This window comes from Sciurus carolinensis, chromosome 7, assembly GCF_902686445.1.
Source record: "Sciurus carolinensis chromosome 7, mSciCar1.2, whole genome shotgun sequence".
NCBI lineage: Eukaryota > Metazoa > Chordata > Mammalia > Rodentia > Sciuridae > Sciurus > Sciurus carolinensis.
Window position 1 is genome coordinate 7,033,552 of NC_062219.1, and position 14,662 is coordinate 7,048,213.

At 44.0% G+C, this 14,662-nt stretch overlaps 1 protein-coding gene across 3 annotated transcripts in view; it reads left to right on the plus strand.

Moving 5' to 3' along the window:
* Positions 1-14,662, plus strand: part of Prkn (parkin RBR E3 ubiquitin protein ligase) — a 1,199,081-nt gene that overhangs the window by 1,088,512 nt on the left and 95,907 nt on the right. Inside the window, exon 10 of one of the 3 annotated variants that reach the window (XM_047557060.1) lies at positions 1,126-1,300. The exons of the other annotated variants lie outside the window; for them this stretch is intronic. Within the exon in view, the coding sequence (XP_047413016.1) occupies positions 1,126-1,176 (51 nt within the window). The 3' untranslated portion in view covers positions 1,177-1,300. Of the gene's footprint in view, positions 1-1,125; positions 1,301-14,662 lie in introns of those variants that run through there. 3 annotated transcript variants of the gene reach the window in all.

Below are 14,662 nucleotides of genomic sequence, written 5' to 3' on the forward strand. Positions count from 1 at the left end.
TGGGAGCAAATGAAAAGGCTGGGGTTTGAACATCCTGCATTCATTTCCGTGGTACCCCAAAGCACAGACTGAAGCATTTACCCAAATCCTGAGCCTCATGGCCATTTCTCCAGGTCTCACACTCATAGGACACCAAGGGACTCCCTGTCCCTTGAGACCAATAGAGACCCTTCAACCACAACACGTAGCCATGTCTTGGAGAGCCAACCTACAGTGTACCCACCATCCTCCTCTTAGAGCCTTCAGGAAAGCCTTGGGAAATTATCCTGCTGGTCACCGAGCCACCCACTCACTGGCACATGGAAACTTTCTAAGAGAAGCAATCATTCTGAAACATCTTAAAGCAATCAGCTGCATAACCGAGGGTGTTTATCTCACTGTAGTGGCATCTGGACACTGCAGTGATAAGGATCAAGGCAGAGAGGGCTGCCTGGATCAACAGAGGAGCCGACCACCACCAAGACTCCACCAGGAGCCCACTCACCAAAGATGGCTGTCCACAGTCGCACCATCGTTCAAAGTCTGAGTGGACGTTTTCTGGCCTGTTTCTGCCTGTCCCTTTTCTTCTCTGCCTTGCCCAGAGGAGTCATGTCACGGCTAGCCTGCAGTCCTCTCAATGGTGCAGTCGGGTGACATTTTCTAACAGCCACCTTCTTTCTGGGGCTTCCTGCCCCTGCAGTAGCAGATGGGTGAACAGAGCTCGCAGTTATGGAGGGAACTGGATGCCCAGCTTAAAATAATTGGAAGCAGCATGGCAGGAGCCATCGGAACTCAAAGGAATCCAGAACCGGGTGTCACACAATCAGCATCAAAGCTCCTGCAGAGCTGGAGGAAAGCCTTCATGTGCAGGGATGGTTCTGGTTTTGAAAAGTGTTTCTTCCCTTGAAAATACTGTCATCCTTGAGCTAATAAGCCAAGCCTTGACACCTGGAGAAGGAAGTACACCAGAAATGTCATAAAATGACAACCTAGGTATCCCTGAACCAGTAGGTCATGGACCTGATCTTTAGTAGTTATATTTTTTCCAAGTACACTAAACCCAAGTATTATCATCTACCTTATTTTAAAATATAGAAATTTGAATTTTTATGACTATTGTGCCCTAGCTTTTTTTTTTTTTTTCAGCATGAATATTGTCACTTGGCTGACAAACTAAAATACGGAAAGCACAAATAACACTAGGAGAAGAAAGGTAGGCGGCGGTGCATTCCACCTTAGAGGCGCGTGGGCCAGCTCGGCTTCGGCTTTGGAGATTCATTTTGAACAGCATTGTGAGGATTCTGAAGACCCTCGGCCCCTTTTTCTCTGATTTTTCTCTCCCTGCCCCCCTTTTCTGAGAGATGAATAAAATCACAAGCTGAGATGGCTAGTGACCTCTTCGTTTCCACGGGCCCCTATCAGTTTCCCTCTGCTTTAACTTCTCTTTGCCTTCAGAGTGGCCAATCGCTTTTTGCTCTGTCGACATGGTGTTTGGTTTCTGGTTCTCCCCATGACCCGTGGTCTCTGACTTCTCAGGATTCACCGTCAAAAAGCCCTTTTGGTACCTATTCTTCACTCCTCTGTGAGCGTCACTTGCTTTCTCTTTAGAATGTATCCTGACAACCAGGAGCTCCTGTTACTTAGGATAAAAACCACTGTCCTCTGGCACTCCACACAGGCTTGCATGATCCAGCCTCTGCCCTGGCTGCCTGTCCCCCTGCCGACAGTCCCCAGCCCCACTGGCCCTCCACAGCGTTCTCTAAATGGGCCACTTGCCTCTGTGAAGGGCCTTCACCTTCCTGGAAGACCTACCTCTTGGTTTTTGCATGGCCTCCTCCCCTCTCTGTTTAGCTCTCTGCTCATATGTCCCTCCTGAGAGAGGCTTCTTCTGACAGTTCTCCCCGACAATGGCATAATTCATCCAATAACCCGACCCCATTTTCTGCCTAGCATTTATCAGTAACTGGAATTATATTAGTTATTCAACTGCCTTGTTTTCTGTTCCTTTTCCTCACCCCAGCTCTGGGAACAGGAACCTCCTCTGTTTCACTCATAAAAGTTCAGTGGGCATTTGCCTAAGGGGAGGGGGAAAGGGAGAGAGCAGAAGGTACGAGGGAGACAAGAAGGGAGTGGGGGAGGAGGGCATTCTGCTACTTACGGGGTCATCTAAACCTGAAGGAAGCGATCTGCAGAAACTCTAGAAATTCTAGAATATTCATCTAAAATCCTTTTCCTGGCCTTTCCAGAAAGTCTTTCCTGACTTCACCTTTCCAAACCCATCTCATTTCTTCCCAACTCATGCCTCTGTTCTAGAAGCTTCCTTTGCCATCTTGCAGGTCTATCTTCCTTGCCTGGGTGCACAGATGAGTGGACGTGGAGTAGATGGTGGTGTGGGCCACCACGAAGTCAGGCCAGCTTGGGGCTGAGTCCTGACCCTTCACTCAGCAGTTGTGCATCCAAACAAACCTACTTAATGGCTTTGGGCTTCCGTTGCTCCCTCTGTGAAAAGTATTGAGCACTAGCATGTAACTCAGAACTGCTTTAAGAAGCAGACATCGTCACGCGCAGGCCCAGCACAGGGCCGTAGGTGATCACCATCCTGCCATCTCCGACCTCGGTGAATGCCGTCCTGCCCCCCAACCTCCACGAAGCTGACCTGCCTCCCTTCTGAATTCCCACTCAGACTCGGGCGCCATATTGAATCAAGCATGAGCACGCCTTAATTAAACTCTAAGATTCTTGAAGGGGAAATGGGTCACGCCAGCACAAAGCAGGTTCCAGGAAAAATCCCTGATTAACAGTGGGTATTATGGTGGCGAAAGGAAACCCACAGTTCATGTTGCTCCGGTGCTTTAAATTCACTTTAAATGTGTCTGTAATATTATATAAATTCTAGACTTCCACATTTAATCAAAGTCTTAATCATAATGAGTAGCATTTATGAAAGGGCAATTAGCAGATTCCCAAAAGAACTGGAAATAGTAAATTGCTAATGGCATCCCTAAGGTTTTGCTTTTTGCTCTGATAAATTAAGTAATTTGATAATAGAGGCTGCATGAGCCAGAAAGAGCACACGCTTCAGAGGCAGAGGACCTGCATTCTGATCCTTGCCTAGCAGTGTGCGACCCTGGACTAATGCCTGGCTCCTCCATGCTTGTTTAACTTCACTCACGTGTGAAAAGGCCTGATTGTCCAGGTGACAACACCTGGTCTCCATTATGCTGTGTTCCAGAAACATGTGTTCGCCAAAAATAAGCTCTTTTTTTTTAAAAAGACATTTTTAAAAATAGTTTATCTACTTCTTTCAATAGGTTTCTGATGAATATTTTCTTGCTGTAAAGTAAACATCTCTCTAGGTAATATTTAAAGCAACTTGCTTTCCCTAAAATCATCATCTGAAGCAAATCTTCTAGTTTAAGGCATATAAGTTTAGAAATCTAGAACTCTCAGTAGATTAATTGGTGTTTCTCTCTTTAACCTGATTTCCCCATACTTTAAAAGTCTTAATACAAAGTTATATCCGATCATTTTAAAATACAGCATTTTATTTGCAAGTCTTTAGTTATTCTAGTTCATCTGAAACTATTCGTTTTTTATTCAGGATACCTTTCTCTCCTTGAATTTCCTTCATCCGCTCCGGTAAATCTGTCAAGGTGTTGATTTCTAACTAGTCATCATAAGTAGGAACTCCTCTCTTATAGGTACTGCATCTCTCTTGAGTCTATTAGTGTTGCTGTGACAAAATACCAGAGACTGGGTAATTTATAAACAACAAGAATTTATTTCTCATGATTCTGGAAGCCAGGAAGTCCATGATCAAGGCACTAGCTGGATTGGTGTCTGAAGAGGACTGCTTTTTGCTTCCAAGATGGTGCCTTGTTCCTGCATCTTCCAGAAGTGGGGGAGCACTGTCCTCCTGTGGCAGAAGGGAGAGAAGGTCAGAGAAGGTTTTTTTAAACTGCAGCCCTTTTTTTCCTTTTCTGAGGTGACTCAGTCGCCTCCCCGAGGCCAATGCTTCCAGGGACTGAGTTTCAACATGAATTTCATAACAGTCATTCAAACCAGAGCAGCATCTAAAACTTAGATCCATCTTCATCCTCCTCTGAACTTTGACCCCATCCTACATAAATCAGGGTGGTTTGGAGGAAATGCAAGCAGGCCCAGGGATCTAAAATAAATGTACTTTTCTCATAATAATAAAAGCATGCCTGCATATAACTCACGCCATCATACTTACAACTGCTGTGTCTGAAAACCAGCTGAGCCTGCTCCTCCTATTTCTCATCGCCACGCCCATCACTCGGTGCTGTCTTGAGGAACGGGCACTAGAAGGCCTGCAAGAGCCAGTGAGGAAGAGGACAGGGCAGCAGGCGCAGGTTGCATTTTGAAGAGTCAACGGGGAAATCACACGAGCCAGCTGGTGGCCATGCCAGCACATTCATTACCCACATCATCACCAGGCACGGGTGCGACCAGGAAAGGGAAAGCACCCTGCCCGCTACACCGAGCCCCCCACGGTACGTCCAGTGCATTTCGTGGGAAGACCTGAGGCGTGTGGTCATTTGGATGGCTGGTTGGTACAGAAGGAACTCGAGAAAATATTAATACATTTATTCCAGCCTAAATGTTGTTCCAGCCGCTGCCCATTTATTTTTCAGCCTAACCTGTGCTAAGTATGCCTGCGCTGTCAAAACTGTCCCCCTAGCTGGCCAGCCTGGTTCCTTTTCCACCAGGTGAGTCCCACCTGATTTCCCTCCAGATGTGGGGGGACAGGAGCCAGCAAGGCAGGGAAGCGGGGAGGCAGCAGAGCCATGTGGTGGCCAGCAGAGCTCTCTGAGTCAGAGCTGTGATCACTACTGCAGGCGATTTTCTTCCTGGGGGACTTTGGGCCCTGCCCAGATTCGGTTCTGGTTGTCACACTGGGAGCGCTACTGGCATCTAGTGGATAGAAGCCAGGGAAGCTGCTGAACATCTTGTAGAGCATAGGACAGCCCCGCCACAAAGGGTCCTGTGGCCGAGGTCAACTCCAAAGCGGGGAAGCTGGGCCAAGCTCCCTGCGCCTGACTCCACCGTATGCCCCAGCTGGCCGTGGGGAAGTTGCTGGGCTTCCCAAGGCTCCAAGCAAATCCCAGTACAGAATCCACAGGGCCTGGTCCCTGTAAAAATTAGATGAGTTTGGGGGTGCTGCCTGCTGCATAACATGCTCAAAGAATCTTGGTTACTATTAGGAAGGATAATAATGATACAGGTAAGAGCAAAGGCTTTCTTCAGGTCTGCTGAGTGTCCAGAGTTTCCCTCCAAGCTCCCAAAGACTGCCATTTGAAAGCAAATCGCAGGCATTCAGAAAGTGGCCACAGGCTGAGAGGGGAAGTTTTCTCCAGGCTGAAATCCCACCTTACCTAAATTGCCTTGCCACGCCAGGCCCTGCAAGCAAGTGAAAGGGGTAACAGGAGGGATGTCTGTCTGAACTGCCAAGGTGCTCTCTCCTGGGGTTTGGAGGGCAACATCAACGTGGACGTCAGCTTCAGAGAGGTGGCGATTGAGGGAAGGACAGAATTGCAACTGGTTGAAGTTAGTCAATTCTGTGAACATTCCATGGGTTTACCCACTGAAAATTAATGCAAGTCTCATTCTGTTGCCTGCTGTCCCTCCCCTACCTATCGATGGGGCAAGACCAGGAGGCAGACACCCCAGAACTAATCAGCACTCGGGCACAAGCAGTCTCTCAGCCATACTCAGTCTTTGCCATGGAAGTTTTTTGAGAGTAAAGAAGCAAAAATGGAGCCCTTGGAAACATTCGTATGTGACTATTAACTCCTGCCTGCAACTTGATCTTAAGTACAAAGCCAATTCAGTCAAAGAGTGGCCATGAAAATACATCCATTTCATGTGACTCTTGGCATCTCTCTCTGGGTTTTTCTAATTAAAAATGTCACGTATATTTTAGATCAAATCATTAGCTATCACGCATCAGAAATAAGTTATCTGTGGTACACAGAGAGACATTGCTGGGCAGTCTATGAATTTGGTCTCTAGTGTTCTACAAAACCAAACCCACTTTCCAACTTAAAAAGAAGCCGAGGGAGAATAAGCAATTCTGAAATGCCCGACTACATGATTAAATTCAGTGAAGATGCTGAGAAAGTCTGAATTCGCAAAAACCACCCAATGTCAAATACTCCACAGTTACAGAAAATCTAAGCTAAATACTTAAGAGTGTTTATGCGGACATGTTATAAGAGAATCTTTTGTTTTAATACCAAGAGGAAGTCCTTTAGGAAACATTGTAACCATTCAATTAACCTTTGTGCAAGAAAAAAGTAGACTTGGAAACCAAGCCAGGACTGCAGTCATTAGCCACACACTGGCCTCGTGATTAACGACAGCCAGGTACTCAGAGTCCAACACTCTGAAAATCAGACTAACTTGCAGGGAATTAGTAGCACCATAGAAAGCATTCTTCATGCTTCTCTGCTCATCCATATCATATACCATTTCATTTTATCCCAATTTTCTTCTAAAATATTCAAAATTATGTAGAGAAAATAGGTACGTAAAGGCCAATTCTCAAACTAAGCAGATAATCCAGGATGCCTGTCCTCTCCGGTCAAGCAAATACTTAACCATGCAGTTCCTGTGTCTACTCACAGACACGTTGGCAACAGTTGTTTCCGTCCCTTGAGAATCTGGACAAGGTCAATGTTTTATACAGTCTTCTTAAAGGAGACAATTATTTTGATCCTAACTGAACCTCAGGCAGTATACTAGCATACGGACAAATGCCCTGGGGCAGCCTTCTCTAGAGAGGTGAAGGACTGGGAAGTGGGTGTGGGGGCAGTCAAAGGAAAAATGTGGTTTTAATTGGACAAGACTTTTGAACAATTGCTTCTAGGCTTTTTGAATAGCTTTCAAGGAATACGGACTAAAGATTTCAACAACGGCATGCGACATCTTTAATTCAAACCCTATTCTTGAGTTGATTATTCCAACGTCCTCTGATGTGCAGAGCTGAAGGGCTGCTGTGTGCATGGCCACCCCAGGCTGCTCAGATTGAATGTCCACTTGCTGCCCTCAGGACTCCCTGCTTGGTTGTTCCGGATGCTCTTTCCCTGCCTGGTTACCATGGAGAAAGCTGCAACCTCAGCTTTTGTTTCCAGTAACCAGGCGATGGCTAGCGCTTTGTTTATGAAAATGATTTCTCTAATGCCAATGAGTTATAGCATGGAAATTAACAGCTGCGCCTCCTTTTCTTTATTGATACTCTTCAGCATGTGCTGAGGCAGGTATTTCAGATAAGGACTGAAATTACTAATTATACTTCCTTGCAAAATAAAAAATTCACTTAGTGTGCAATGGGTTACACTTTTTAACTCTTCTCCCTTCTGTCGGGGATACAGAGTGGGTGACTTTCTACAAAGGATTTGGTATTTCCCAAGTCTTGTCTGCTTTCTGTAATGATGTACTTGGTTCCTTGTGCCCTAAGGCCCAGAACCATGAATCTACAAAGATCTGTGATAACAGTGTTCAAAATACCAATATCATCAGATTCTGGTTTTCAGCATTTCTAACTGTGGTTTTAAGCAAGCTGTTTAAGGTTCTCAATATCCTCATATGTGAAATAAAGGAATTAAAAAGCATTTTTCAGCTTGTTATGATGGTTAAAAGGGAAAATCAGGCCAACTTCTCGGCACGACCTGTGTATTCACCCAAAGCCCTGTGCTCAGAGGGCCCCTGTGAAGTTTGGCAGGCTGCAGTCGCCATCTTGAAGTGCTGATTAGTTTTTGAACAAAGAGGGCTTTGTGTTTACATTTTATCCTGCGTTCCAGAAATTGTGTAGTCAGGATGAGCTAGGCAGTGCTGCCGTGATAATAACCCCGCACTCTAAGATCTTTAAAGTTCATTTCTTGCTCATGCTCCTGGTAGTATCTGCAGGAGGATGCTCTACACATCAAGGACCCAGGCTGAGGGAGGCTCACTTGGACCCAGGCTTCTATTCTCTCCACACCAAAGGGAAGAGAACAGAGAATTGCGTGTTGGCCCAGGAGTGACACTGGTCACTGTGCTCACAATTCTTTGTCCTTAGCAAATCATGCAGCCTTGGAAGTGCATTCCTGCCCAGTACCCACCAATAAGGTAATCAGAGAACTGGAGTTTTTGGAGAATAGGACCAACCCTGTCTAAATCTGGTTGTGCCCCATGGTCCCTACTGTGGGTGACCCATCTGTTAGAGGGAACATCCTAAGATTCCACATTCTTCCTAAAACAAAACAAAGCCAAATTGCTTGAAAGCAAAATCATTTATCTTAAAAAAAAAAAAAAAGAAAAGAAAAGAAAAAAAAAAGTCATTTATTTTCTTACTTTCCAACAAGTGCAAGATTCTCTTGACCGCCATCTTCCCTGGGGATGGACCACTTGCAGAGAGAGCCAGCAGAGCAGCAGCAGGGTTGAACCTTCCTCACCACAGTGAGACAGTTAAGCCACCAAGCTGCTGCCATGTCCTCAGACCCAAAGGGCAGGGCTGCTGGCTTCCTGATTCTGAGATGTGAATGTCTTACTACAACACTTGCAAGGAATGGGAGGGGATGACATTATAGAGCAGTCCACAAGAGCCCCACCCCTCCTTGTCACTGTATCTCTCTAGGCATTTTAAGGATCCATACTGATATAGGCATTGTTTAAAAAATTGGTATTAATCTATAGCTTAATCTGTGCATGATGTTGTATTCAGTGCTATGTTATAGATGTGTATTTACTAAATATAGTTATTATTTTTAAAATGTCATCCTTGTGAGAAATAATCACCAGATAGGCAATCGCACAGCATATGTTAAGGCTTATTACCTCTGTCCTCCCACCCCAGCGCTAGTTCTAGAGGCAACCACTTAGCAGCCGTTGCTCCAAAACACTCTGCATATGCAAACATACGTATTTTTCCCTTTTATGCCCACATTGTTGTGTTCCTGTATAAATTGCCTTAATTGTTCTATAATGCTCCCTTTTATGAATTTGTCATAATTAGTTTAATAAACAACCTATACATGAAATTTAATTTTTTGCTATTATAAGCAATGTTGCAAAAAAAAATTCATGCACATAAAGATCTTTTTATTTATCTAGTTATTTTCTTAGAATAGATTAATAGAAGTGAAATCATGTTGCTTATTATTAAAGATTATTCTAAAATATTTACTATATACAGTATCTATGTCATTGCATTAGTGTATCTGCATCAATCTTAATGACTATCTTATTTGACAAATCATTCAGAATTTTTTAGAGAGACCACTTAACAGTTGTTTTGAGAGTTAAATAAAAACTATCCTTAGGGAAGTATTTTTTAATCGATTATTATATATGTGTAACTGTAATAACGATAAGTAGTATTTTATTTACTCCGTAGTGCGTACTATCTACTTGTATTATTTTATCAATAAATTTTGTATAATTACATAACTATCATGTTAATTCCACATTCCAATGGAAATCAGACCATAAAGAGGGGCATAATGTCTATGAGTCAGCAACACGTAATTATGAACTACAGATCGAGCAGTAAGGGGAGCCACGCTTCTGGATTTGCCCAGAGCAAGTTGTTTATGCTGTTGTTTTGCGGCACCTGCCAATATGCCCCCTTCCTCTCTCAGAATCGCTGAGTTGAACAATAAATAGCATGATCATCCTGTCTAGCGACTGATTGGGTCCCGAATCTTGAGGAAGACACACTTGGTCTGGGTGCACTGTCCTCTTATTGTCCTCAGAGTGGCTAGGTGGACCACATTGTGACTTTCCTGTTCCGTGAGTTCACTGTGACACAGCTCAGGTAGAATCAGCCATTTATTCACACTGACGCGCATTGTGGAGGTGAGGTCCCCTTTCATGGCATTCTATCTTGGGGGCCTGGACAGCCCGTCCAGCCAGACTGGCGCAGGGCAGGTAGCACACCGTCTCCACCCCAGGCCGGGCTGGACAGGCGGGAGGGTCTGCAGGGTTCTTGCTGCCACCGAGCAACAGTCATGCTAGTCATGTTGTACAATTCTCCATTGTACGATCAACCTGTTTAATCGTTCCATGTCCCCCAGGAGGTATCCTAGCAACACTGAAGCCGTGCATCCCTTCACATGATCCACTGTCTTCCCCCCAGTAAAGTCATATAAAGTAATTTCATTCCGCCAGGCTGCAACTGAATTCAGAATGGCCACCCTCATAGCTTTTATTTCTTAACCTTGTGCTAAATGAAATTCCCAACAAATTTTTTGCATCCCCAGTTCAGGCTCTTGATAGCCTGCAAGAAGCGCCCCTTGGTGTTTTCAACACTTTTCCAGCAAAGTCTCTTTTCAGAATGCTGGGTAGCAAATGGCACAGGAACAATGCTCTCTAATAACCAACCACCCTGGTGAGCTAGACGCGCTTGGCCTTTCCCCGGGATCCCTCACCATCCCGCATCCTCCGAGTTAATTAACAGACGTCGCACTCAGTTCCTTGACTGTCTTGCTGCCTAATTAGAAGCGCCTGTGTTGGTTTGTCTCGCCGCCATTTCACCCCGGCTGGCCCACCGGCTACTCTGTCAGCAGCTCCTGCGAGCTGGCTCTGCATTTCTGTCCCCTTCCTTTTCATGCTGGTGACTCCTGTACAGGTGATGTGAGCCGGCGAGGCAGGCTCATTTCAGTGTAATTATGGAATGTCCCCATTAGACAGAGGAGTGTAGAAATCCCACGCTAATTACAGCACATCTCGGGTGGGCTCAGAAATCGATTGCCCTGCGGCTGGAACCACGAGTGTCAAAGAACTGCGTCGGGGGCCTCTGCCTCCCAGCGGCCTGACTTCTGGCCTCTGCCCTTTCCCAGGAAGCCATTCGTAATGGCCCTTTTAATCACCACCATGGACAGTGGGGGACTCTGGGTACCATCTCAAGCTTCAACAATTTTTGAACAGGATTTGGAAACATAAATATTTGGATTTTTCTCACAGAAGAGCATTTTAGATGTCTGAGTTCTGTGTTTGAAGCCAGTTTTCTTTTAAAACAATTTCCAGTTACAGTTTTAAATAGTACTCCTGCAGATAAGACCCTAAGGGGAAAGATTACCAAATGCAACTGACTCCCTTGAATTTTCATGTTCCACTGAACCATCAGAAGCAGCAACTTTTCTTTAGAATCTGATTGTCTGCTTCATATATATTCTGACTTGCTAGTGAAGGGTTCCTAGCCATTTTGTGCCATGGATCCCTTTGGCAATTTAGTTAATACTTTAACGCTATCTCAAATAATGTTATTAAATTCATGAAATATTTTAATATTTCTAAAGGAAATTCAGATATCAAAATAATCTAAGTCAATTTTAATATATTCTTTATTAATGCACTAATAACAAATCTAGACATTTAAGATACAAATTGCATATTCCTTTTCAAAAAAGTTTAGGACCACAGATATTTAGATTTGGGTGTTTTCCTCAGACTTTGGAATATCCAAATATACATAATGAGATATCCTAAGGATGAGACCCAAGGCTAAACACAAAGTTCACTTGTTTCATACACACCTTCTACACATAGCTTGAAGGTGCTTTTATACAATATTTTTAATAATTTTTGTACATGAACCACAATTTCATGTTACAGAATTTTCCACTTGTGGCATCGTATATGGTGGACTCAAAAAGTTTAAGACTTTGGAACTTTTCACTTTTCAGATTTTCAGATTATACTCACCCTACACAGAACAGGCGAGTTACTGTTAAGTTTCATTGCATCAAGTCGGTGCAAAGAACAGTTTGCTTAGTTTAAATGAGACCATTCAACTGCACAGTCTTTGACTCCCCTCCTTCCTCATAAAAGCAGCATTGTGGATGGGAATTCTGCAAAGCCACATGGCTGTCTAGGTCCCCAGGGGAGGAGTCCTCCACTCCCTTACACAGGCAGAGGATGGTGGGGAGCACCCTACTGTCAACTGAAGTCTTGTGCACTTCAAGTTATCCACAGCAACTCTAAACTAAGGAAAGTATCTGTGATTCTTATTTATGACAAAGTCACCACTACTGCTACTGCTATTGATGCTTATATTTATAATTGCAGGAAATGCCAAATTTCATCTGGAGGGTCATGAAATTAAATACATAATTTTCTCTCATCCAAGTTTCCAAACTCCATGCAATGTCATTCACAGCCCCAGTCCTGTAGGAAATGAGACTCAATCTGTTGGGGGTAGTAAGGATATTGAGCATCCCACGAACTCAATCAGTAGGCGTTTGCTGAGCACCAGGCACTCAGCAGAGCTCGGGAGTTCTCGGCAGTGCATCTTCTCGGTACAGCTCAGAGTTGCACAGCTCAGATAACTGGCGGGGCCGTAATTCAAATCCACCCTTACTGGTGAGTTTGGAAAGAGTAAACGGGTCACGCTCCAGTCAAACATGGGAGCAGACGCCCTACAGAGACATGTTTCAGTTCTATTTGTTCAAGAAGTTGGACTTTGCCGAGGCTTGGGTGGGTGGATTTTCTCAATTCTGGAATTCAGCATTAGAAAACCAACTAGTCCACACACAAGCCGTGCCCTCCCATCTGGCAATCACATATCCAGTGCACCCCGCCTGCCCCTCTGTTTTCTTTATTTATTTTTATGTTGTGCATATTTAAAGCCTACATGATGTTCTGATATAGTTGTACATAGTGAGATGGTAACTAGGATCAAGCAACTCAGCATATCTGTCATTTCAAACAGCCACCCTTTTGTTTGTGTGGGGGGGAGGGCAAGATTGCTTAAAAGCTACTCTTCTAGCAAATTTCCATAGCTATCGCCCTCCTGTTGTGCATTGTATCTTTAGACTTTTTCATCCTAATTATTTTCAGCTCTGTACCTTTGACCTATATGTCTCCCCACCTTCTCCCCACACCACCCCTGGTAACCATCATTTTATTCTATTTCTATGGGCTCAACTTGTTTTCTTTTTTTTTTTTTTAAGACTCCACATAAGGTGAGATCATTTACTATTTTTCTTTCTATGTCTGGCCCATTCCCCTAAACATAATGTCACCCAAGTCCATCCATTTTGTTGCAAATGGCAGTATCTCCTTATTTTTAAGGCTGAATAATTGTCATAGGTGATTGATAAATTATTGCTTCGAATTCTGTGAAACCAGACAATGAAACACTGCTCAGGGAACCGGGTGGTGCCAGGGTGTCCAGAGAACGCCCATTTGCATGGTGATTCCTGTTGACAGGGGAAGTTCTGTTGTCCTGGAACTCACTGGTTCAGAAAGCCTTGATTTCTACATCCCAGCCTGCCCAGAGATAGAAGAGATGGGCATGACCTGCCAAGCCCCAGACAACTTGTCTTTCCCATCTTCATCCTCTTTTCCTGAAGAAGTTCTTCACCCTGAGTCCCTTTAGTGCACCTACTCATAGGTTAGATCCATTCTCCATCAGAGCTGGACCATCCCACCATGCCCCCACTTTTTTATTAATAAATGAGTCTGCCTTATTTCTATAATTCTAGTTAATTTTCTCATCCCTGTGTCAGTTAACCGTGCATCTGCAGCACTGGCCTCTGCAGACTATAAATAATATTCCATTGTATAGACCACAGTTTATCCATTTGCCCTTCAGGGGACACTTAGATCATTCCCATATCCTGGTTCTTGTGAATAACGTTCCTGTGTACACAGCAGTGCTACTTTATCTTCGAGGTGTGGATTCCACTGCCTTTGAGTGTATACCCAGCAGAGGGATAGCTAGGTCATGTGGCAGTTCTTCTGCCCATTGCTTCAGGAGTCTCTGTAGTATTTTCCATAATGGCTACACCAATTTGCATTTCCCCCAGAGTCTATATGAGTCCCATGAGCTCGTCACTTTCATCCACACCCTTTCCAGCACTTGTTATCTCTTGACTTTTTGATAGTAGCCATCCTAACAGCTGTGAGGCAATATCTCATTATGGTTTTAATTTGCATGACCCCCATGATTAGTGATGTTAAGCACATTTTTATCTACCCTTTGGCCATTTTTTTGTCTTCTTTGAAATGTCTATTCAGGTCCATTGCCAATTTTTTAATGGGTTATTTGGGCTTTTGTTTTGATACTGAGTTGCATGTTCTCCTCGTATATTTTTAATATTAACCCATTGTCAGATATATGGTGTGCAGATATTTCCTTCCAATCCACAAGCTGCCTTTCCATTTTGGTGATTACTTCCTTTGCTGTTTTTAAGTTTTGAATTTATTCATTTTGCTTTTGTTTCCTGAGCTTGTGACATAGTAACCAAAAAAAACATTGCAAGGTGACCATCAGGGAACTCTACCCCTGTTTTCTTCAGGGGTTTTACAGTTTCAGGTCTTGTGTTTAGTCTTTCAGTCATTTTGAGCTGATATCTGTATAAGGCATAAGTTGAGGGTCCAATTTCATTCTCTCCCTGTGGATATGAGTCCACCCAGCCAGCACCATTTATTGAAGAAGCCATCCCATCCCCTGTTGTGTCTTCTTGGTGCCCTTGTCAGAAAGGATTTGACCCTCCTTTCTTTTCCATTGCAAGCAGGGATGATGGGTGCCATTCAAGGGGGTTCTTTAAACTCCAGCACCTTCTTCAACTAAGCTTACTCTCTTCTGAAGGTATCCACCTTATTTGGAAACCATTCTAATTTTTATAATGCTTTGCTTTATGTAGAGCTAAAATCATCCTCCCTCTGCATCCTG